Raw genomic sequence first — 25,332 nt, 5'->3', positions numbered from 1 at the left:
CCCCAAAGCAAATATTAAAACACTGTAACAAAAATATGATATGCAATGAAAATGTTCATCCCTTAAGATGAAAATTTTCACCCTTAAGTGAAAATGTAGATATGTATACTAGGAAAAAAACATATCAAACAGGAACCATGACTGATATACTATAAATGGGAATCTCTCTAATAAGCAATAACTGTTTGACTAACTTGTAGGAAAAACATGTTACTAAGCAAGACTCTGCTAAGCCTTTGAAAGGGAGCTCTGCAAAAAGTATTGGCATCAGCAAGGCTGCCTGCATTTCTGCAGTCACATCTTTCCGAATGCCCAGTGCGGTTACTCTTCAAATTACCTCCAACAATATGCACACACAAAGACTTCCACTGGAGCTGCCATTAAAGCAAAGATGAATCTTTGCATAAAGAACTGGGGAAGGCTTTGGAAGCAGTTGTGCCAAGCTTTGCAGGGGCCATTTACCCTACTGCCAACATGCTTCCCAAAACACTTCTTTTGTTAGGTGAGAATCTCATGTTTTTTCTGCCTTGTGTGAACTCCCAACTCCATCTATGGAGATTCTTAGTCATCCAGGTCATGGTTGTCCCCAAAGTGCTTTTTTTCAAGGAAAACTGGACTTTCTTGTTTTTCTTTGAAGACGTTTCACTTCTCATCCAAGAAGCTTCTTCAGCTGACTGGATGGTGGGGAATGGAAGGATTCTTGCTTGCAGACAGCTGGTCATTTGCATTCTTTTAGCAGGTAGTTACAGTTACCTAGAGGCTTATCTATATTATCAGGGTCACCTGAGTGGTGCAAATTTGTGTGGAGCCTTTTTGGAACTGTTGAAAGGACTGTGTTGTAGATTGGAGATAGATGATGTCATATTCCTCCCGCTCTGAACAGCCCTCTCTCAATAGAGGGGGAGGGATATGACATTATCTCCAATCTACAACACAATCCTTTCAACAGTTCCAAGAAGGCAAGTTCCAAGATGACACAGATAAACCTCCAGCTGACCTTAACCTGCTAAAAGAATGCAAATGGCCAGCTGTCTGCAAGGAGTATAAATCCTTCAATTTCCCATCATCCAGTCAGAGCTGAAGAAGCTTCTTGGATGAGAAGCGAAACATCTTCAAAGAAAAACAAGAAAGTCCAGTTGCCTCTTGAAAAAAAAAAACATCTTTGGGAATCCCAACTCCATCCTGCTATTTCCTCCCCAGCCAGGCTTCCTTTGAAGACAAGGCTCCATCACTCTGCTCTGCTAACTGCATGCATCCATGGGATGCTCCTTGGCCCAAGGCCAGCAGCAGGAGGAAGTTTGATAAAAATCAGCTGGGCACAGTAAAGATGGGAGGGGGAGAAACGCTAATGAGGGGAGTTGAAGCAAACACTGTGGTCCTAAATACAGGCCAATTGTCAAGCACCCATGATTGTCAGGTTGCTGAAACAGTTCTACTGTAACTTCATGGACTAATTGCAACCATCATTCATTCAGCACCATCTAAATTTAAACAATCTAATTGTCATTAAGTGAGGACTATCTTAAGTGCTAGGATTGATAACATGTAACAAGGTAACCAACCTCTCATATATACAGACTACTACTTAAAATGAAAGCTATCAACCTTTCAAATGCAGAATCAGATATATCAGTCTGAGTGAGATCAAGGTATTCCAGGTTAGGACAAAGTTCCAAGATGTGTCTGACCTATATTAAAAAAAGTTTAAGAAGGCTGAATTATAAAAGGAATGCAGAAAATAGCAAAACATCTTTTCAACTTGTATTTTCTTTATATATTATTAGTTCATCTTAAATGTCAACTAGAAAAAAAGGTGACACACATTTTTAAAACACATTCAGGATACTTTTACACTCTAGAGAATCACTTATTGTATACTGTACCATTTTATTTGATATGGCTGAACTGTACGCCAGTACAATGGTTTTCACTGATGAGCCTACACGTGGCAGAATGTTATGGATTATGCCTTGAAGTAAGTCCTTCTCTTTCTGTACAATGCTGATAGCAGACGATTCTTCTCCATTTTCTTCAATTAAAAAAATGAGAAGAAACATTTAAAAATAAAAATGATTGTTCTAAATTACTGTATTAAGAAAATACTGGAAATCTATACTTAATTACAGTTTATCATGTCACCTGGATCAATTTGCTGTAGTTAACACTGTGTTTTGTTTGAATTAACCCGAGTCACAGCTAAGCTAAATGTTAGTATTAGTTCAAGTTCAGTATTTGTATCTTTCTAAGCTAGTATGTATCAATCAGTGATAATCAGTGACTAGTAATTGTATGCAGATACAATCTAGATGGGACATGACTTTCCTGCCTGAAAAGAAAAAATAGAATACATGCACATTATTATATGTATTCAAGGTGGTGAACCTAGCCAATAGTTCTGCTTCCTATTTTCCTAACAACAGCCTATGACGTAGATTAGGCTGAGGCAGTAACTGGTCCAAAGTCACTGAGCTGGCTTTCATGTCTATAGGAGACTAGAAACCATCATCTCCTAGTTTCCAGGCCAGCACCTTAGCCCAGGAGTATTAACCCCTGTAGCCCACTACTGGCCCGTGGCCCATTTGGAACTGAATGGCGCAAGTGGTGGGCAGCACATGTGCATCTCCACTTGTATGAGTGGTGGGCACTAAAATGCAAAACTCCATTTGTGTGAGCAGCGGGCACCTGCACTCACATGCAGAGCTCCATTTGTGTGAGTGGTAGACACACACACCCGGCCCTTGCACAATGGAGCTGAGCATGGGTGCACTTGCCACTCACACAGAACCATCCCCTCTCTCCCCCACCCCCGGCAAGGCCATTGAGCCAGAAAGGTAGAGGCCCACTGTCAGACTGGCCCCAGCTACTCCCTAGGGAAAAAATGAACCATAGGTTTTAGAGAGAAGATACTTTTACTAGAGATGCTGTGCAGTATGGATGAGGCAAGCTCTGAAGAAAAAATGCGCAAAAATCATATATTGAAAGCAATCCCCAATGTCCAAAACCCTCCCTGCTGGGAGAGTAATTCAATCAGGCTCGTTCCGATGCTTTAGGAACTTGATGCCTCAGGCATCAATGTAAATTCCTTTCCCAGGACTGGTGTCCTTGAAACTTGGCAAATGGCTCAGTTTGGCACCTCTAGTTCCTGTTAGTGTCTATACTCCCCAATTTCCTACAGCATTCTTTCACATATCCAGTAGGCTTCCCTTCTGAGATGCCTACTCCACCCTGTTATGGCAGTTGCTAGCGAGCTTCAAAGAAAGCCAAGATGAGCAGATGACATTTGGCTCCCCTTTACAAAGGCATTAGCACTAAAAGGGAGAAAAAAGAGAATTTTAAGTATTTAATTGAGATTCAATATTTTGGGTTTGTTGGGATATTTGTGGAAAGCACAAAGGAGTTAGTCAGTTCAAACGTGGCATCCATTGACCCATTCGGATTGGGAAGCAGGGAAATGTTTCTATGCAATCAAGTACTGGATGACACTTGTGTGTTATTGAGAGTCCAAAATTTCTTTTACCTCAAAACGTTGTTCCCCTTATATGAAAATAGGAAGGGGTGGTGTGGGAGGAGGTGGCTGAAGGGGAGTGATTACTTCTGGTTTCAGCAGGTTACAATGAAGTACTGGGTGGATTCTTTTCAGGTTTTTGGTCAATTCCAATTGGACCGTGACTGAGTTGATACTTTTGGTTTGGCATGTTTTTTATCAGCCTGCCGTTGTTAGGCTTCTCGTGCTTCTTTGAGCACTTTGCACACTACTGGACTCTTATTTTGTAGTTGTTGTACCCTTTCCTGTGAGGAGTTCTGGAGTTTGTCCAAAGGTAGTTCTGGTATTGCTACAAAGTCCTAACCTTAAGCTACCTTGAAAGGGGTAAACCCTTTGCTGCTGTGCACTGAATTATTATACGTCACTTCTGCAAAGTGTCCTGTCCAATTATTTTGTTGATAATTAATATAGCATCCAAGGTACCATTCCAGTACTGAATTGGCTTGTTTGCAAATACCCCCGCCCATTCATTTGAGAGGGTGAGAGGAACTTAAGCCCATGAGTTTCAAAAAAAGTGTGAGGTAAATTGTACACTACCACCCCGAGATAATTCGATCAAGAATGCCATGAAGTCTGTAAATATGCTGCACAAATACCTTAGCTAAGGTATGGGCTGAAGGGATCTTTGAACAAGAGATAAAGTGGACTTGTATTGAGAACAAGTCAGTAACCACCCAAATTATGGTATTCTTAGCACTCACAGACAGTTCCGCTATAAAGTCCATAGAGATCACTTTCCAAGGTGCATGGGAATTTGCCACTAGTTGCAGGAGTCCCATGGGTTTCCCTGGCCATCTTTTGCCTGACACACACACTGGTCCACTGGCTACATAGCTTTCAATGTCCTTTTTCAGAGATGGCCACCAGAATTGTTGTTTGACCAGGTGTAAGGTCTTTACGAATCCGAAATGCCCGGCAGCTTTTGAGTCATGGCAAGTTTGTAAAACCAACTCCTGAAGAGGGACATGGACATACAATTTTGCATCTACCCAGGCTAGTCTGTCCCTGAAATTGCATTGTTCTTTATGGGCCGCTAGCCATTCCTCATCTTTTAAGATGGGTTTCAGTTTATCTAGCACTTCTCGGGGAATGTTTGATTTGACTTTTTCCTGGCCCCTCGTGGTTATTGCTGCTGCTAATTGGTTAGAGCAGTGGTGGGCAACCTTTTTTTTCAACTGAGCCAAATCTCGCCAAAACCACGATTGAAATTTATTTTGAGAGCCACTCTTTTAAAACCGAAAATACATAGGATGGTACACTGTTTTTAGTTTCAATAAACTCTGGCATTTGAAGCACGCAAGTCTTAAAGCTGTCAAGTTACAAGATCCTTGCATCCCTAACCCTTTAGGAAAAAAACCCCAAGGGGTCTTCAAACCTGACAGCTTGAAGACTTATGGACTTCAACTCCCAGAATTCTGAGAATTGAAGTCCACCAAGGGCATCAATCATATTAGCCCAGGGATCTGCAAAATTGGCTCTTAAGACTGGTGGACTTCAACTCCCAGAATTCTGAGAATTGAAGTCCACCAGTCTTAAAACAGCAACTTTGCAGACCTCTGTGTTAGCCCAAAGCCTGGCGCTGGGCGGGCCTTGCTCCCCCATTGGTGGAGCCCCAGGAAGCGAGGAGGGAGAAAAAGAGACGGAGGCAGGGAGCCGGCGGGCAGTAGCAAATTAGCTGATCATGTGGCGTGATCGGCTAATTTGCTACTGCCCGCCCAGCTCCCCGGTTAGATTTTTGCTGGGAGGGGGCGGGGGGAAGCTCCTTAGTCTGCGTTTCTTTTTCTGCCTCCTCGCTTCTTGTCCCCGCCCGACTTCAGGATCCTCCCTAATCATTGTGGATCGAAAAGAAAAAAGGGAAAGAGGCGCTTGTTTTGAAGTGCCCGAGAGGAGGGAGGGGAGCGGGCGCTTCAAAACAAGCGCCCCTTTCCCTTTTTTCTTTTCGATCCACAATGATTAGGGAGGATAATAATCCGGCACACAGAAGAGCCGCATTAAAATGTGTAAAGAGCCGCTTGTGGCTCGCGAGCCGCGGCTTGCCGACCACTGGGTTAGAGGGGATGACTGGCTGGATGATTTCGGGTCTAGCACTGTTTTATTGTGGCAGTCAGGATAGAGCTTCGGCCAGGAAGTTTTTTTTCCCCCTGGGATATAGCAGAGTGAAGTTGGAATGATTGAAATTAGGTGTCCAATGGCCTACTTGGGGGATAATTTCCATGGGTTTTTTAAAGCTTCTAGGTTCTTGTGATTTGCCACAATTCAAATGGGTCTTTTGGCCTTCCAGGAAGTGTCCCCAAATTAGCAATGCCCATCGAAGTGCATAGGTCTCCTTCTCCCAGACTGCCCATCTCTGTTCTGGGTCCATTAATTTTTGGGAAGTGTTGGCACGGGGCTGAAGGGTTCTCTGGGGTTTTTCTTGCAGCAGCACAGCCCTTATGGCCACGTCACTAGCTTCTGCCTGGATTACAAAGAGGGCATCTGGTTTTGGGTGTTTCAGCATAGGTTCTGCTGCAAACAGCTGCTTGAGCTTTTCAAATGCCACTTGGCATTCCATAGTACAATTTAATAGTTGACTAGGCTTGGGTTTTCCCTCCCATTTCATTTTCAAAAGGTTTGTAATGGGTAAGGCAATTTGGGCAAAAGCGGGAATAAATTTCTGGTAAAAATTTGCGAACCCTAACAAACTTTGGAATTGCTTCCACATGCGAGGGAGGGGGGGATGTTCCAGGACTGCTCTGACTTTCTCTGGGTCCATTTCCACTCCCTCCTGTGAGATTCAGTATCCCAAGTATTCAATTTTGTCTTTATGGAACTTTGAAAGTTTGCTGTACAGCTGGGCTCGCCGCAATTTTTTTAAAGTTTGTCTGAGCTTAACATGCTCGTCCTTTATTTCAGAAGAGATTAGGATGTCATCTAGATACACCAACACTTCTTTCTACAAGTGTTCATGCAGGACTTTTATTAGCTGCATGAACATAGCAGGGGCTTCTTGCAATTCAAACAATAGCTCTCAGAATTGGAAATACCCCAGGGTCCAATTGAAAGTTGTTTTCTATTCCTCCCCCTCCTTAATCCTGATTCAGTAATACACTTTGCATAAGTCCAGTTTCAAAGATCTTCCTCTGGGCTAAGTGGGCTAGCATGTCCTTCATGAGTGTAAGGTGTATACATTCTCCACACAGACTGCATTAAACCTGCAGTAATCCATGCACAGGACACCTACAGGGGGCCAGTGCCAGGCGAACAGGTGAGTCTAGGAGGGAAGTGAGTGTGGTGGAGGGGGGAAGGGGAAAGAACATTCCAATAGAGGGTTGTCTTATTACATCGGTCGCGGGGAGGAGGGGATGCGAGGACAGGAGAAGACCACAACGTCGGTTGGGAGACCGTGGTTGTTGGTTACACCCGGTCGTTTGTACCAACCCCCGCAATCTAGGTGGTCAGGAACTACAGAGCCAGGGCCTGAGGCTGATGCTCTGCAATGCAAGGTCCGTGACCAACAAGGCCCCCCTCATTAATGAGCTGATCTCAGAGGGGGAGCTGGACCTTGCAGGGATAACGGAGACCTGGTTGGGCCACGAGGGTGGTTTACCCCTCGTGGAAATGTGCCCACCGGGTTTCCGTGCATTCCATCAGCCTCGGGCCCTGGGTAAGGGTGGTGGGGTGGCGGTAGTTATACGGGAATGTCTAGAGCCGAGGGAGTTCACTGTACCTCAGATACCCGGATGTGAGTCCCTTGGTGTGAAATGGGGCCCAGGGAGGCAGTGGGGCTTGCTGATTGTATACTTGGCTCCTCGCTATGCGTCAGCAGCCCTGCCCGAGCTCCTCGAGCTGATCTCAGAGACGACAGTTGAGACCCCCAAGCTTGTGGTTATGGGGGATTTCAACTTGCCGTCGACGGGGGAAGCATCCGAGGTAGCTCGGGAGTTCATGGCTTCCATGACAGCCATGGACCTGACCCAATTAATTCAGGACCCCACACACGAAGGTGGCCACATTCTGGACCTTGTTTTCGTATCTGAACAGTGGACGAGTGATCTGGGAAGAGGGGATGTAACCATTACCCCCCTGTCATGGTCAGATCACTCATGTCTCCGGCTGGACTTCCCTGGCGCTACCCCCCACCGCGAGGAGGCGGAACCAAACTGTCCAAGTTGGTACCGCCCCAGGCGCCTGATGGAACCGGATAGGTTCCAGACGGAGCTTGGGCCATTCCCTGTAGCCCTGACCCGCTCTCGTTCCGAGAACCTAGTGGCCGCCTGGAATAGGGCGGCCGCTGGGGCCCTGGACCGAGTTGCGCCTTTGCGGCCTCTCCTGCGGCGACGACCCACCCGGGCTCCTTGGTTTACCGAGGACCTGAGGGTGATGAAGCGCCATAGGAGACACCTAGAGGGCAGGTGGAGGTCCTCACGCTCCGAATCTGACCGAACACAGGTAAGAGCCTATTCACGGACTTACCTTGTGGCATTAAGAGTGGCCAAACGTAGACATTGCGCCACTCTTATTGCGTCCGCCGATAACCGCCCTGCCGCCCTGTTTCGGGTGACCCGCTCTCTCTTATCACAGAGGACGCGGGAAGCCCCTTTACAGGGCAGAGCAGAGGAGTTTGGGGAATATCTGCAGGACAAAATCGCTCAGATCCGGAGCGGATGGGCCCCCTTCAGTGGACCAGAGGAGCCGCCAACAGTGAGTCTTGTGAGACCATTCTGGGAGGAGTTTGATTCTGTTGCCCCCGAGGATTTGGATAGGTTGCGTGGACGGCTGCGACCGACCACATGTTTAATGGACCCGTGTCCCTCCTGGTTGGTACTGGCATCCTGGGAAGTGACACGAGGCTGGCTACTGGGCTTGGTGAACGCCTCTTTGAGCAAGGGGTCCTTGCCTGCCGCCTTGAAAGAGGCGGTGGTGAGGCCCTTACTCAAGAGGCCTTCCCTTGACCCGATGGAGCTAGCTAATTATCGTCCAGTCTCCAACCTTCCCTTTTTCGCGAAGGTTGTAGAGAATGTGGTGGCACAGCAGTTTCCACAACACCTTGAGGAATCCGAATATCTAGACCCACGCCAGTCCGACTTCCGGCCCGGACACAGCACGGAGACGGCCTTGGTCGCGTTGGTCGATGATCTCTGGAGGGCCAGAGATAGGGGTTGTTCCTCTATCCTGGTCCTATTAGATCTCTCGGCAGCTTTTGATACCATCGACCATGGTATCCTATTGCGCCGGCTGGGGGGGATGGGAGTCGGAGGCACCGTTCTGCAGTGGTTCGGCTCCTACCTCTCTGACCGGACCCAATGTGTGTTGGCAGGGGGGCAGAGGTCGACCCTGAGGTCACTCACTTGTGGGATGCCTCAGGGGTCGGTCCTCTCGCCCCTTCTGTTCAATGCATATGTGAAGCCGCTGGGGGAGATCATCCGTGGTTTTGGGGTGGAGTATCATCTGTACGCTGATGACACGCAGCTGTACATTTCCATCCCAGACCACCCCAACGAGGCTGTCGAGGTGATGACCCGGTGTTTGGAAGCCGTCGGGGTCTGGATGGGGGACAACAGACTCAAGCTCAACCCCTCCAAGACTGAGTGGCTGTGGCTACCGGCACCCCGGTTCAGTCAGTTGATTCCATCACTGACCATAGGGGGCGAGCAATTGCCCCCTGTGGAACGGGCGCGCAATTTGGGCGTCCTCCTAGATGCCCGGCTGTCAATGGATGACCATGTGGCAGCCGTGGCAAGGGAGGCGTTCCACCAGGTTCGCCTGGTGCGCCAATTGTGCCCCCTACTGGACCGGGATGCCCTACGCACGGTCACTCACTGGTGACGTCTCGGCTGAACTACTGCAATGCCCTCTACATGGGGCTTCCCTTGGGACGCGCTCGAAGACTGCAGCTAGTCCAGAACGCAGCCGCGCGGGCTATTATGGGGAGTACTAGGTACTCCCACGTAACACCGCTCCTGTGCGAGCTGCACTGGCTGCCTGTGGTCTTTCGAGTGCGTTTCAAGGTGTTAATTACTATCTTTAAAGCACTCCATGGCTCAGGACCTAGGTACTTGCGGGATCGCATCCTACCACACACTTCCCTGCGACCGATTCGCTCTCACAGGGAAGGACTCCTCCGGGTGCCGTCCACTAAGCAATGCCAACGGGCGGCGCCTAGGAGTAGAGCCTTCTCTGTGATGGGCCCAACCCTCTGGAATGACCTCCCCCCCGATATCAGAACCACCACCGACTTCCGCTCCTTTCGACAAAAACTGAAGACTCACCTGTTCCGTTTAGCCGGCCTGGCCCATTTATAGTTTTATTCTACCTCCTGGCAGATATTTTAATTGGGTATTTTTAGGGTATTTAAATATTGCTTTTAATTACTTTACTTCAGATATGTACAGTTTCTTATTGCCTCCTCTTTGTGTTTGTATTTTCTATTTATTGATGTGTTTTTATTTGACTGTACACCGCCCCGAGTCCCTTTGGGGAGAGGGGGCGGTATAAAAATCTAAATAAAAGTAAAAGTAAAGTAAAGTAAAGCTACCAGAGTCTTGCTGGCTGGATGAAACTGCATTGCAGGTTCTTATCTATTAATGCACAGAGTTCTTCCAGCTCTCTGGGGATCATGGAATACAACTTGAGCTTTGGCAATTTAGACCCAGGGAGGATCTCGATGGTACAGTTGGTTAGCCGCTGTGGGAGCGCATCAGAACCATTCTTGCTAAAAACATCCATTAAATCCCAATATTCCCTGGGGATTTTGCGCAGGACTCCTCTTTGAAAGGATGATCAGCAGGACAAAAAAAACTCACCCACAGATCACTTTCTGAAACAATAATCAGCAGGAAAATCCCGCCCACCTGCAGATTGCTTTCTGAAAGTTTTCCTTACCCTATCTGCTTCTGATCTTTCTCCCTCTCCCGCATCTCAAGCAAAATCAAACTGTGATGGGGGGGATTTTCCTGTGCATATGATGTTAAAAATTAACATTTCAGAAATGTTACCAGTGACTGTCTCTTTCAGGAAGGGGAGGGGATTTTCCTACTGATTGTCCTTTCAGAGGAACCCTGCACAAACGCACATCCCAAAATGCTCCCTTCATGGCTTCAGAGCCTCCAATCTTGCAATCCTGTGCAGGGAAGGCAGAGGTTTGCTCCAAAGCTGCAGCAGAGCATTGCACAAGGAGACCTCCGCAGGTACAGTAACATTTCTGAAATGTTAACTTTTACCACCATACTGGGCCACATGGGTTGGGACAAAATAATGGTAAAAAAATTGAAAATAGTTGCTACTACAGTACCCGTTGAGAAGCCAGTGCGAGCCACATGCAGCACATTGTTTGGCTTCCTGCTGCTTTTGTGGCCACAATCGGCTACAAAAAAGTCTGTGGCTGCTGGAAGCGGCTAGAGCAGCACCTGAGAGACCACTGTTCCATGGATGAAATTGCCTGCTGCGACTCTCACCATTAGATAAGGAGTGTGCGAGGCGCATGGGGTGCATCACTTGGCCTCCTGTTACTTTTGCCGCTCCAAAAGCGGCCATGTTTGCACTGGGGCGTCTCCATGTGTAACATTGAGTGTGTGTTGCTCCAGTGAGAGGGGTACAGGCCAGGGGCTCAGCGGCCAGGGAAGATGGGTTTTGGCATGCAAAGGAGGAAGGGGCAATCTCCCCCTCCCTCCCTCTGCAGGGCCACACAGAGTTTGCATAGGGCAGCGCAACTGCTGGTGAAGGGGGGCTGGCAGGCCAGCGGTAGGGGAGGTGCTCCAGATATCTGGATTCAGTTGTCCTATGCCAGGCAGGAGCAGCCAAGCTGGGCTGCTGAGAGTAGTGCAGCCAGGAGGGCAATCAGGCCCTGTGAGGCCTGCAGTAGCAGGTGCAGAAGGCACTGCAGTCGGGTAAAGGCAGGGGAGAGCTGATTCCGACATGCCACATGGCTTTTTGCCTCAAAGTAGCAGCAGCCTGAGCAAGACCCGAGCTCCAGGCCTGGCAGAGTGCAAACTGTGGTCACTGCCTTCTCCAGAGCCACAAGGTGAACTGCGGACGAAAGGGGCCCTTGGCTACAAGGTTGCCAGGCGCCGTAGGCAGGGCTGGCAAGAGTGCACTAGAAACATCTCCAGGCAGCCAAAGAGACACACCAAGAGGCAGCTCCCAGCCCTCATTGGCTTATATTAGGCCTACCCCCAAAAAAATCAGACTAGGACTTATTTGGGGGCTCCCTATGAAATGCAGGTGTTGTATACATTGTCATTGAGCCCATCTTGGAAACACTCTATTAGGATGTCCTCTGGCCAGTTGGCCAGCCGGCACATCAGCTCATGAAACTCTTGGTTGTACGCTGCCACTCCCCTATAACTCTGATTGATGGTTTTGATGCAGTTTTGAGTTTTGTGTTGGGCAACTGGGTGTTTAAACTGCTTGTGCAAGACCATCATGAATCAATCAAAGCTTCGGAGCTCTGTCACATCCTCATTGTAGAGGGAGACCATCTACACCACAGTGGTGCCTTCCAAGGCCATGGTCACGCACTGGACCCAGGCTGCTTCAGTGGTGAGGTTGACACCATACTCTTGCATATAATTCCACACCTGGGTGAGGAAAAAGCCCAGTTGTTTTGCATCTCCTACGTATTTCAAGCCCAGGGCAGGAAGTCTCAGCATCCCTTATCTTGGGAGGACATCCCCCCCCCCCCCCGCTGCCTGAGCAGCTGGTGGCAGAGCTGCTAGGGCCAGGATGGGTCCAGGTGAGGCTGCAATTCCCTGTTGCGACCACCTGCGTTATGGCACCATCTCCCATCAGCTCTTTGGGGTTCGAAGCTCTGCTAGCTGGGCAAGGACTTCTTTGTCTCGCCAGTTTCCAAAGGCATCTTTTGGGAACTTGGTACCTCAGGTGCTGGTGTAAATATCTTTCCCAGGACTGGCGTCCTTGAAGCTTGGCAGATAGCTCTGTTTGGGCCCTCTGGTGCCCGTAACTCCCCAATTTCCCATAGCATTCTTCACATCTCCACCACGCTTCCTTTCCAGATGACCCCCTCCTCCCCTAGTTGCTAGCGAGCTTCAAAGAAAGTGAAGATGAGCAGTTGACACCCACTGTCTTAGCCATTATACCAAACGTGGTCTCTAAGATATAGCAAGCAGCCAAAATCAAACAATTCACATTATAGTAAGCCTTAAAGTGCGAACTTGACCAAGATGTCAAACTGCAGTTAAGCAAAAATCTGCAAAAAAATTTTTTTCCATTTGCAGAAAGGAGTGGGAAACCTCCTTATGATCATTATAGATCATTAGCATAATTGTAATCTAACCTTCCCCAATCCTTCCTGATATTGGGACTAAAATTCTCAGAATTTCAAACTGTTGTATGTATATCGATTATAAGAACTACTGATTTAACACAGGAAAAAGGCCAGGCTAGGAATGGCTGATGAAATCGTTTCCCAAGATAAGCCTTACTTAATGCCAACCTCATCATACTCTTTGAAATGGAACAGGTGAAGAAACTTGGCAGACCATGTAGTCATTCCATAACAGACACCATATATATGAGCAGTATTCCAGTTTGGATTCTCACAGTCATTTTGTGGAAGGGAACTATGAGATTAATGCTCAATGTTCAGATCTTTGGGACAGACAAAACTGAACAAGGCAGACAACTCACCTGATTCATCTATATCAGCATCTTCATCCCATTCGTGAAAAGCCTGACTTTCATCTTTCCTGTTTTTCACCCATTCTTCATCTGGCTCCGTATCAACATCACCTGGTGGGCCATGGGACCAATTTCCTGATCAGTCAGTAAGAATTTAATTCATTAAAGAAGTCTTGGCATTTAGTCCATAACCAAACAGCATAACAACATAAGCTGATTATAGGTATGTAAAAGGATCACAGGAGAAAGGTGGAAAGACTGCATATTACTTTCTTATCCTTATAGGTTTTAAAAGTAGTACATGCAAAATTGGAATATTGCAATACCTTTCCAAACTACAAAATCTTTAGTGACTGAATCATTCAAATGATTCCCAGACACAGTTCATTCTCAACCCTTAAGCTTCCAGAAACATGTCTATCAGAAAATGCTAATACTTTTTAGGTTTGTTGTTAAAATAAAAAACAAAATGAAGAGGGGGGGGGGGAGATTAAAAAACCTCAATAAATAAAGTAACAAATATCTATTTATTTAGTTCAATAACAATCCATATCATTTCCATATAATTAAAAAGAGAATAGACTGGGTTTTAAAATTCCTAAATTTATAAATGCTGTATTTCAAAAGCAAGTGCAAGAGATCGCCTAACTTAAGGTCATTCAATCTATATTGGCTTTATGTTTTCTACATATATAACTGAAGATAAGGTAGCGATAACTGTATCCAAGTCTAGAGAGCTTTGCAAATCCAAGTTTGACAATTACTAACTAAAGGTGGCTCAGTGCTAAGACACTGAGCTTGTCGATCAGAAAGGTTGGCAGTTCAGCGGTTCAAATCCCTAGTGCCGTGTAACGAAGTGAGCTCGTTACTTGTTCCAGCTTCTTCCAAACTAGCAGTTTGAAAGCATGTAAAAATGCAAGTAGAAAAATAGGGACTACCTTGGTGGGAAGGCGGTTCAAATCCCTAGTGCCGTGTTAATGAAGTGAGCTCTCGTTGTCCTAGCTTCTGCCAAACTAGCAGTTTGAAAGCATGTAAAAATGCAAGTAGAAAAATAGGGACCACCTTCGTGGGAAGGTAACAGCGTTCTGTGCGCCTTCGGCATTTTGTCATGCCGGCCACATGACACTGGAGACGTCTTCAGACAGCGCTGGCTCTTTGGCTTTGAAACAGAGATGAGCACTGCCCCCTAGAGTCAGGAACAACTAGCACATATGTGCGAGGGGAAGCTTTACCTTTACTACAGTAATTTTCACACCATAAAAACCTAAATATTTTGATCAAATCATCATCAGCCATTAAGCAAATTACTCGAAGAATGATATCATGTGACCATGAGTTGTGACTTTCTGCTAGCTTCTCTTCTAACTCTGCTTGTCAGAAGCCAGCTGTGATGGTTGCAAATACAATCCTGTGCCTGTAGGATGCTGCAACCATGATAAATGCACGCTGATAGCCAAGCACTCAAATCACAATCACATGACTGTGCATACACAGTGATAACTGTAGGGTCAAGGTACATAAGTATAAATCTACTTTATCAGCACTGCTGTATGTTTGAATGGTGACTGAACTTGTTATTAATCAAGTACTATCTGTACAACATAAATAATGCTTAGTTACTGGTTTTTAAATCAAGTTTAAAATTACAAATTACTAGGAATAGAAACTAGGGCTGATAAAAAAAATATTGAGAGTGCAGCCTCTTACCTCTAGCCCAGTGCACGGGATAAAGGTGTTTCCAGAGAAATCCTGTTTTTGCTAACTGTGACCATTTGGTGCTGACTTGACTACATCGGCATAATTCTTGAGGGCTAAGATAGCTAAAAATTGTCAGCATCACCTCAGAAGGCAGATGAACAATGTTGGTGGATTGTTCTGGTTCTTCAGTTTCTGAAAAACAGAAGACACTCTTCAGGCACTTGACAAGTTGGTCAATTTTAGCAGAATTCAGCTCTAAAGAGGCATTTCTAGCACTGTGGCAAAGAGAATGCTGTTGACAGCTGGGGGAGGTGTTGTTAAACAAGGCTATTTTTGGAATTATGCATCCAGCTACTCATTCAATTTAAGGGCTTACCATGATCTGCTTTTTCATCCACAGAATATTTAAAAGCTTTCTGGAGTTCTTCTGCTTGATTCCACAAACTTATCCCTCTGCGTATTTCTGCTGCAGTTTCCTTCTGTGAGCAGTGTTGTGCAATTACTTTCTTTTTTATGTCCTTCAGTTCTTCATAGGTAAAATATTCCATTAACATTGGTTGGAAAACCTAAGGGATAACTATGATCACTATTTGAACATCAATTCTAACTTATATTCCATACTACATTTTTTTTTACATTTAGAAAGTTATGGGCCTTTGCTGAATTATAAACAAATATTCTTTATATTAAAATAATCAATGCTTGTTCAACAAGATCCAAATCTACTGTTCAAAGATGACTTCAAAGGAAAAACATATTTGACAGATAATAAACATGTAAAAATGGAAAAACTATACATATCAACATGAATATTATCAAGATAGAAAAATGTTTATTAAAAACAATAATTTACCTTGACAATTCAGCACATTTTCATGTAGAAACAATAAGTTACGTCTACTGTAATTCTTCAAAAAAAAAAACTGCCAAAGTGCAAGCTTTTAAAAAATAATATACTTTCTTATTTATACTACCATGACAAGCAAGAGAGAGAGAGGGGGGGAGGGAGGGAGAGAATGTAAGCAGGTACCACAGGATACAAAGTTTTGCAGATTTAGGATTTGGAGAGATATTAAAAAATTATTTAAAGTATGTTCTAATCTTTTTTAAAATATTAAATGTTATTCTTTTTCACATTAACAATCACTGCAGCATCCCCATAATCAAAATTCAGATGCTTGGCAACGGGTTCATATTTATGATGGTTGCAGTGTTCCAGGGTCATGTGATCACCTCTTGTGACTTTCTGACACGCAAAGTCAATGGGGACATCCAGGAGTGGTATCCTACCGGATTAACCACCGGTTTGCCGAGCGCGCTTTGCATGCGCACTCGCTCGCCTGATGTGCCTGACGCGCACTGCGCACGCACTGTTCGCCACAAAACAGCTGAGGCACGGCAATCCACTCTACCACGCCAATCAGCTGGGCTAAAAACAAAGAAATATAGGTGCCCTATTTTGGGGAGTATAAGATGCACCAAAGGTTTGAAGAGGCAAATTTTAAAAAGTAGGTAGATAGAGGGATAGAGAGGGAGACAAAGAGAGAGAAATATAGCAGGTAAGTAGGGAGAAAGAGAGAGTAGTTAGGTAGGTAGATAAAGGGATAGAGAGAGAAAAATAAAGGTAGATAAATACAGTAGGTAGGTGGGGGGGAGAGAGAGTATAGGTAGGGGGAGAGATAGATAGATAGATAGATAGATAGATAGATAGATAGATAGATAGATAGATAGATAGATAGATAGATAGATAGAGAGAGAGAGAGATACAGTATATATGTAGGGAGAGAGAAAGAGAGTAGGTAGGTAGATGTTTCAAGGTGTATTTATCCATGTGCTGGAGAAGGAAATCGCTGACAATCTGTAGCACCTAAAACTTTGTTTCTGCTGGCACAGCACTTGATCAATGTAATTCTCATCAATCAGTTAAAGAGCTTTCCAAAAGGGGGGGGGGAGTTTTTGCACTCTGCAAACCTCCCAAAAACAGCTCGTATTTCCCGAAAACGGCCCTGTTTTTTTTAAAGAATAGCCGGGGGGGGGGAGGCTTGCAGAGTGCTCCTGGGGGGTGGGAAGGCCAAAACCGAGCAAAAAACAGTCCGTTTTTCGTGAAAACAGGCCCGTTTGTTGTCAAAAAAATTGTATGCATAGCCTTATGGAGGCTTCTAGAGTGCTGCAGGGGGGGAGGGAAACGGCCCATTTTTTGCTCATTTCTGCCCTCCCCAGCCCCCAGGAGCTCTCTGAAAGCCTCCATAAGGGTATACATGGCCATTTAGTGAAGGCTTCAGGAGGCAAAAAAATTGCTCTATTCAGTGTGTAAGACACACCCAGATTTTCAGCCTCTTTTTTGAGAAAAAAAGGTGCGTCTTATACTCTGAAAAATACTGTAAGTATGGGGTGGGCGGGCAGGCCCACCTGAAAGTCGGATCAAACCGGTTCACTCTCGGCAGATCTTTGGAGCTACTCGTATGCCCGATACAGGCAAAACCGGTAGAATCCCACACCTGGGGACATCACTTTGCAACCATGTTACTAACTTAACAATGGCAGTGATTCACTTAACTGTGGCAAGAAAGGTTGTAAAATGGGGCAAAATTCATTTAACAACTGTCTTGTTTAGCAATAGAAATTTTGGGCTCAATTGTGTCATAGGTCAAGGACTACCTATAGTTAAATAAACATTGACCACTTTTAATCTTTTGAAGCCAAGCTTGGAAGATATAGCAATTTTAAGGGGCAACACAGCAAATGAATAAATCAAATGTTTATCTACAGTTCTGTCACAAAGATGTATGGCAGTCCAATGAAAATGGGAAGCATGGCAAACACATATACCAGCCTTATTTAAACTCAATGTAACAGCACAAATATACCATACCAGCAGTAGTCAGTAGAGTACCCAGAGCAAGATGGAGAAAAGAGAATAATAGATGTGAGCTGTTCTTTTGCTTAGCAGGATCTGCTAGTATAGATTCCAGCTTTGGACTGCAATACTGTTTACGATTTAACTTTTATTATTAGAATATTTTTAAATCCTGCCAGGGTACAAGAAACAAACATCTGAGGGCTGCTTGGTTTTACAGAATTTCCATTTGTAATATGTGTTCTTGACAACTCTGAAATATATTTTGAATCTAGTTTTTACATGAAAAGACTTTTAGCCATATCAGGTGTAAAATTTAATTTACAAATTTAATTAGCATTGAAAACCAACAAAAATAATTAAAAGAATTAAAAAGTTTATTTGGGTGTGCTTCATATTAATATTTCACAAATTGGTGGAAGCTATTTTGTTCTCATTTACAAGGAGAACAATGCATTTGCTTATATATACAAATCGTTTAAGCTCGCTCTCTGTTACTGTGAAGATTTTCTTAATGACCAATCCAATGACCAAGGGAGATGGTTGCAAACGTCACAGAAGAGACTGAGAAGAAACACAAGGAGCCTGAAACATTTCAGACTGTGAAATCCTAGTGGCTAAGGACAGGGCTGGGGGATGGGTTTTCTGAAACCCCAGGATTTTTTCAGCTGAATTTACCGTCTCAGTTTAGTGAGTACATTCGAAGAAAGGGCAGAGTTCATGAAGTAGCATTTTCTTTTAACACATAAATGGCAAAATCCTTTTTGTAAAAAATAAAAATAATGATGAATACACACTATTCAATCCAAACATTAAAAATAAAGGAAACGTTTCTCAAAACATTTAATCATTTCTCAAAGCACTCACCTCCTCTTCCTCTTTCATGTGAGGAAGGAAATCTCTGGTAAAAGCTTCCAATCGTTCCTTTAGCTGTTTCGCATAGTTGAGCTGCTCATATTCATTCTGAAAATTAGTTTACAAATTCATCATAGAACTTAATGTGCCATTTAAGTTATAAATGTTTGATCTACTTATTAAATCAATAATACATTACATTTAAATCATAAACCTTTTAAGACAAAGATAAAGAAATACTGGAGTTGGGTTTCCAATATTTAGCAGTACAAGTTACTCCACACCTTTTTCAATTCCAATTTTAACCAATCAACTATACAAAATTGGGATTACAGTGAGAAGCACTGTAACATTTGCTTCTTTAAAGGTATGTTTGCTATCGAAGTGAACACAACCTCTAAACAAAAGGGATGGTTTTTTTTACATATTTCATGTAGCTTAACTAAATAAGCTAGGAGCACATTCACTAAATTTAGAAATCAAAGGAAAATTTCAAAATAACATTTTTGGTAAAAAAGTTTTACGTTAAACACATTTTCCCTTCTAAGTATATTACAACAGCAAACAAACACCATGCTTCCTTCACAGAATCATATCTATCAATGAAAATAAGTCTTCATTTTTATAATTAATCATTTATATGCAATATTGATACTGCTTTCTAAGAACTATTCTTTGATTGACCCATGCCAAAAATCAAATAAACTCACCTTTACATTTTTCAAGCCTTTTTCAAAGAGGCTAAGCATCTCTGACAACTTATTGTCTGAATGTACATTATATACAGTTTGACTACGTTGCTGAAGTAAACCAATGATGTATTCATTTTCAATCTGTTCATGCATTTTAAACTCTTTAAATGTAGCATATAATGATTGGAGGAGAGCTCGGAAATCGTTGTTGTTGGAGAAATTTGTCTTAGAAAGCTGAAAAAAATAGAGGGTTGCACATTAGACATTTATGGGTTTTTTTAAATTAATTTTTAAGAAACTAATCCTAAAAGGTATTAGGCAATTATAAATTCCTAACTAAATTTGAACTTCTGTAGTTTTATCCAGCTCTGCTAAAAAATATTTTAGGTATTATTTTTAAATGTTAAAAGTATATGTTATATACTGAAAAAAAATCAGATTTGACCAATAACCAGATTTATCTATAATTTTAATTCATATATAGTCAAGACAACCTGACTGTTTTTTCCTTGAGGCAGAAGAAAACATTCCGCTTCTCATCAAAATAGTTTCATCAGCTCTGATGGCAGGGGGATGGAAGAATAGGTATTGACAATTAAGGCTTGATGGTGGGGGTGAAAGGATAGGTTCTAATAGGATGGGAAGGATGGAAGGATTGTATTTCTTTGCAGTCATCTGGTTGTTAGCACTGTCTGAGAGCTGTTGAGGCCACTTGGCATAGATAACCTCCAAGTGGCCTCAAGAATTCTCAGAGTGCTAACGACCAGATGACTTGAAATAAATATTCTTCCATTCCCCCCCCCCAATCCTATCAGAACCAATCCTTCCATCTCCCCACTAGCCAGTCTCAAATATCATCTATCCTTCCATCCCCTCCCCATCATCAGAACTGATTAAGCTTCTTGGATGAGAAGGGAAACATTTTCTTCTTCTTCCTCAAGGAAAAAACAGTCCAGTTGCCTTTTTAAAAAGCACCTGTGAGATAACTATGACCTGGATAACTGAGAATCTCCATAGACATGTACTTTATTTAACATTTTTGCATTCATGATAGCTAAACAGCATAACATTCAGGAAACACTAAAAATGAAAAAAATTAAAAGTATTTCATGGTCATAAACAAGTATTGTAAAACATTTTTTTTCAGTCTAGATATTATGATTAACAGTACTCTTAACTAGGGCTACAGACTTTTCATTTGAAATAATCTTTCATTTGAAAGATCTTATTCAGCCAGTAATTATATGCAATAAGTATAATTTATGTCTTCAAAATAAAGTTCGAATATGAAAAAGGTTATTTCCATGTTTTCTAAGAAGACACCTAGTTATCAAGTTTACAATTTTGCCGACAAATTCAGAGTTCCGTCATGAGCAACTGCAGTTTGATCAATTATGTACCTTATTTTTAATAGAACTTTTAAAAACAATTTTCTTTTTAAGTTTGTTTGAAGGAATTTAGCTGCTAGATTCACTCCAATCCACCGTAGTGCTCTCTGGAGACACTGGAGAAGTTTACATAAATTTCACTATGGTAAATAACACACTTTTTAAAAACATCTATCTATTTGGCCAATTTTTTTAGCTGGTCTAATGGCACTCAGCTTGATGTACCATATTAAGTTAATGCTCCGAAGAATCCTAAGAATGCAGAAACAATGCAATTCCAAAGCAATTGTTTTAGCTAGCAGTACCTTGTCAACAATTCTACTAGCAAAAATAATACAATCTTCCAAATCCGAGTGCCATATTTAGTCTAATACAGCTGCTTGAGGAGTAAAAGTTAAATTTCCTGTTTAGCTTGAAGATCAATATTCCCCAACACTTCTTTCACTGGAACTGTCAGTGAAATAAATTGGGTTTTTGCTTAATCCCGCAGGTAAACAGATAAACTGCTGCCCCAATTATTCCAGAGGACTTGGCTACTTTAATAATTCAGGGAAGGATGTGTTATCCACCCAATATGCTTTGTGAAACAATCCTGTCAAATGTTTTACAAAACCTAACAAACAGAACAAATCACCAAACCCTCATTTTTGGAATATGGATAGACCAAAAAGTTATATCCATGTACACATTGCTTTCTATTATTAGGTATTTTCATAGCTACATTGCAGAACAAAAAAGAAACTTTTTTCAGGTGACAGAAGTGATCTTTAAGTGATTAATATTTAAAGGACTGGCACACATTCTACATTTATGTCTTGATAATAGTGAGTTACATACAACTCCATCAGCAATATCAATTTTATTTGTGCTAAAACTGCTCATTTAAGTATTGAACATGCAATCCTACCTGTACAAACTCTTTCAAACTAGGTGGAGCTCAATTCAACAAACTTAACAGGATTTAAGTGTGTCATTCAATAACACTCTTCTTTACAAAAATATAAACTTGTGAAAGCTCAGAACTTTTGCAGGTGTTTATATTTCTCCACCTTGATCAGGTTTTCCTCATTATAAATGTATTACAAAGATGATTGTTGAGGCATACACTGCTGATCTCAGACCTATACCTATGATCAAGTTTCCTTGCATACATAGCACAAGACAATCTTGTGCAAACTACAGAGAAGTGTTTTTAGTAAGCCAGCTTCTTTTTTATGGGTGGACAGGTCTAGAAAAGCACTGTGTCTGACCCTGTCCCAGGATATGAGTCAGCAGAAAAACAAAGCAGTTTACTGGATCCAAAAATTCATTGACTTGAGTGGAAATCCTGATCTCTTTTCCATTCCTGGAAAAGAGGACAAATATTAATTACTAATCCTCAAAGTGATACCGGATAGACAACACTCCGAAGTTCTTGGGTCCCCTTTTGCTTTGGCAAGGAGCTGCAGAGCACAATGAGAGCGCAGATGAATTCTTCCTTGGATCAAAGGCACAAATAGCAACTCAGATAATTCTCTTTCCTGAAGCACATTATCTGTATTTTTCGGAGTATAAAACACACCTTTTTCCCTCAAAAAAGAGGCTGAAAATCTGGGTGCATCTTATACACTGAATACAGCATTTTTTTTTTGCTTCCTGAAACCCACCCCCTTCACCATAATGGCTGTGCATAGCTTGTAGGAGGTTTTCAGAGAGCTCCTGGGGGCTGGGGAGGGCAGAAATGAGCAAAAATGGGCAATTTGTTGCTCAATTTTGCCCCCCTCCCGCCCCCAGGAGCACTCTATAAGCTTCCTAATGCTCTTTTATTGACAAAAAACAGGTCCGTTTTTTTGCTTGTTTTTGGGCCCCTACCCTCCCAGGAACACTTTACAAGCCCCCTAAGGGCTATGCATGCCCTTTTTTGGGGGAAAAAATGGACCGTTTTTGGGAGGTTTGAAGAGTGCAAAAACATTTTTTTTTTAATTTGCCTCTTTAAAACCTTGGTGCGTCTTATACTCCGGTGTGTCTTATACTCCGAAAAATACAGTATATAGGGTTTGGTGTTTTTTTTTATTTAATGATGCTCTTTCAACCAAAAGAAGCTAACTAGTCATTATCTTCTTTCTTTCACCATACCTAAATATTTTTTCCTAAAAATTAAGTGGCACTATTTTCCACCGCATTTCTAACTTTAAGCATACTTTGGCATTGCCACAGCAAACTAACTTAAGTTTCAATGACTCTTTCAAAGGATCTAATATCTGGAACTTACTTTGTGCCTTTCGTTATTTTCTTTTAAAATACAAGTCAATACATGTGGAATGTCCAGTAATCCTTTCTTGTATTACAGATTAAAATGTAGACTCACACCTCCTCTGAGCAAATAGATAAGTGCTATCACTCATATTTAAAGGCAGGTATAAACACCTAACACCTTGCTAATATAATATTGTCAAAATACATTGTAACTGAATATTATCTGCTTAACCAATTTAACCTGTGAATGCAAAACAAAAAAATCCTTTATCACCTTGAAGAAAAACAAACCCTTAGAATATAACTTTTCTCAGAGTCTACTTCATTAAGACAAGCTTGATTATGATACAAACGTCTTTCTCCAGTTTCTCATCTTTCTCCAGTTGCATGATTTCCATCTGCATAAAGGTTGTATAGAAGTGTTTGATTTTTTCCCCCACTCAAACCTGAAACTCCTTTGTAGATCCAGAACTAGTTCTTTAATTTTTCCATTTTTTATGTCTAATGTCTAGCTTTGCAAATTTATTTTAATCAACAATAATCAAGCAATTATGTTTCATGTGTTGTATATTAATTACAGCCACAAATTTCAGAGGATTGCTCCTGTTCTGTTCTTCCATCTTCTGAATTCAGTTAAGGTCTTGAAAAATGATAAAACCTTTATTACTACTTGCAGCAAAAAGTGACAAAAAGAAAAACCTTGAAGAAGAAAAAATCCCTTAAATGCTTGACTCCTATTCATATTCAGTTGTATCATCCTGTTTTGTATCTAATACTTGTGCCTAACTACATTTCTATTACACCTATTATTTCCAACAGTACAATTTTCTGCCATCTGGATTGTCTTTCGGACTCCTGAAACTTGTGTTATCTTGGAAATGTATGGTTGGGAAGAACAAATATAAATGTTAATATGCTCATTTTTATGCCAGAAGCATGTGATCTCAAACGACTAGTCTTCATGTCCATGCCTTTTTTAAAAACAAATATTTGGAAAAACATAAAAGCAGCAGTTACCACCAGATTGATTCAACCAAGTAGATTCCTAGTCTACATATTAAGTTTATGAACCTTGATTGCTGCTGTTTTTATTGTAATGAATATTGTGTTATCCCAGTCCCCCCAAGGTTCACAGAGACAGGCCTCAGAGCTGGTTTTGACTGCAGTTGCTGCAGTCCAGATGTGTATGATAAAATAATGGATTAATATGTCTTTATCTTAGGCCTTAGCAACAAGAAGATTCTGAAGTCTGGTGAAAAATATGGCAGTACTAACAATTTGGAAAGATAAGTCTCTTGCATATATAAGGTTTGTAAGGCAGCAACTGGCAAGTGAGGGAGGCAACCTCTTCAAAATGCCTCTGGATCTGACTCAGTCTACCTCACCAGGCAGCTGTAGCTTTAGACCTTCAGCTCCTCAAAGGACTGACTTAATCTTAGCAAATTGAAGATGGGTGGACTTCAATGGTAAATTGACTTAGCCTTCCATCTTCCTGAGATCAGTAAAATGAGGAGCCAGATTGTTGGGGGGCAATATGCTGACTCTGTAAACCGCTTAGAGATTGCTGTAAAGCACTATGAAGCGGTACATAAGTCTAAGTGATATTGCTATTGCCACTTCCCAGAATTATCTAGCCAGGAAGCTGAAGTTCACATCTTCCAGTTGCTGGAGTTGACAAACAGCGTCAACAAAGAGAGGGGGAACCCAGAGACCTTGGGCCAGTTATCCCCCCCCCCCCAGGAAAATAGATCTTTTATTCCTGGATTGAAAGGGGAAAAAATCAACATCTCTAAAAGCGTAAAAGCAAAGAGGAAGAACTACGTCGCGCGCAAGACAGCAACCCAAGTGCGCAACCGCAGGGTTCTCCCCCCTTTTGTGCGCAAGCGCAGTACCTCCATTCCGCCGGCTGAGGCCGAGACGCGGGGGTGTGTCGCGGCGGTGGCGGCAGCTCCCACGACGCCCCTCAACCCCTTACCTACCTTGTCACAGTAGAGTCCGACGAGCTGCTTCATCCGCCAGTGCGGGGCGGTGAAAACATCCACCTCCTCTGGGAAGGGAGCCATCTTCTCTCCCCCATAGAGAGCGACGTTCGCTCCCTCAGCCGCGCTACAGCGACGAGCATAGGTGGCCTGCTCTGCGCACGCGCCCTTAACGGAGGCGGCGCAAGCTCCGACTCCACCCAGAATTCTCCACGTCACGTGGAGGGAGAAGAACGCCTTTTATCTAGAGAGGTGTTTCCAGGCCGAGAAACCGTCTTTTTCAGGCATTTTGTAGAACTAGGAAGTGTCTTGCGTGACATCCTAATAAATATGTTTCTTCAACCTGGTGGCAAGTTTACAGGAGACTTAACATGGCATTCTGGCAGACATGAAGCCTAAATTATGAATAGCCAGTTATGCAATTTGCAGAATGGCTGGGGGGGGGGGGGGAGAGTGGGCTGTCCTGTGT

At 43.0% G+C, this 25,332-nt stretch overlaps 1 protein-coding gene across 1 annotated transcript in view; it reads right to left on the bottom strand.

The window, feature by feature from the left end:
* Positions 1 to 25,030, bottom strand: part of FBXL5 (F-box and leucine rich repeat protein 5) — a 33,262-nt gene extending 8,232 nt beyond the window's left edge. Inside the window, exons 1-8 of the mRNA XM_081959416.1 lie at positions 24,864 to 25,030; positions 19,280 to 19,495; positions 18,582 to 18,677; positions 15,234 to 15,423; positions 14,867 to 15,049; positions 13,169 to 13,294; positions 1,884 to 2,029; positions 1,606 to 1,688 (exon numbers count right to left, since the gene is read on the bottom strand). Of these exons, the coding sequence (XP_081815542.1) occupies positions 1,606 to 1,688; positions 1,884 to 2,029; positions 13,169 to 13,294; positions 14,867 to 15,049; positions 15,234 to 15,423; positions 18,582 to 18,677; positions 19,280 to 19,495; positions 24,864 to 24,947 (1,124 nt within the window). The 5' untranslated portion in view covers positions 24,948 to 25,030. The remainder of the gene's footprint in view (positions 1 to 1,605; positions 1,689 to 1,883; positions 2,030 to 13,168; positions 13,295 to 14,866; positions 15,050 to 15,233; positions 15,424 to 18,581; positions 18,678 to 19,279; positions 19,496 to 24,863) is intronic.
* Between the last annotated feature and the right edge of the window lie 302 nt (positions 25,031 to 25,332).

The sequence above is a fragment of the Natrix helvetica genome (assembly GCF_964273705.1).
Source record: "Natrix helvetica genome assembly, chromosome: 7".
Lineage (NCBI taxonomy): Eukaryota > Metazoa > Chordata > Lepidosauria > Squamata > Natricidae > Natrix > Natrix helvetica.
This window is presented reverse-complemented; position numbering and strand designations above follow the sequence as displayed.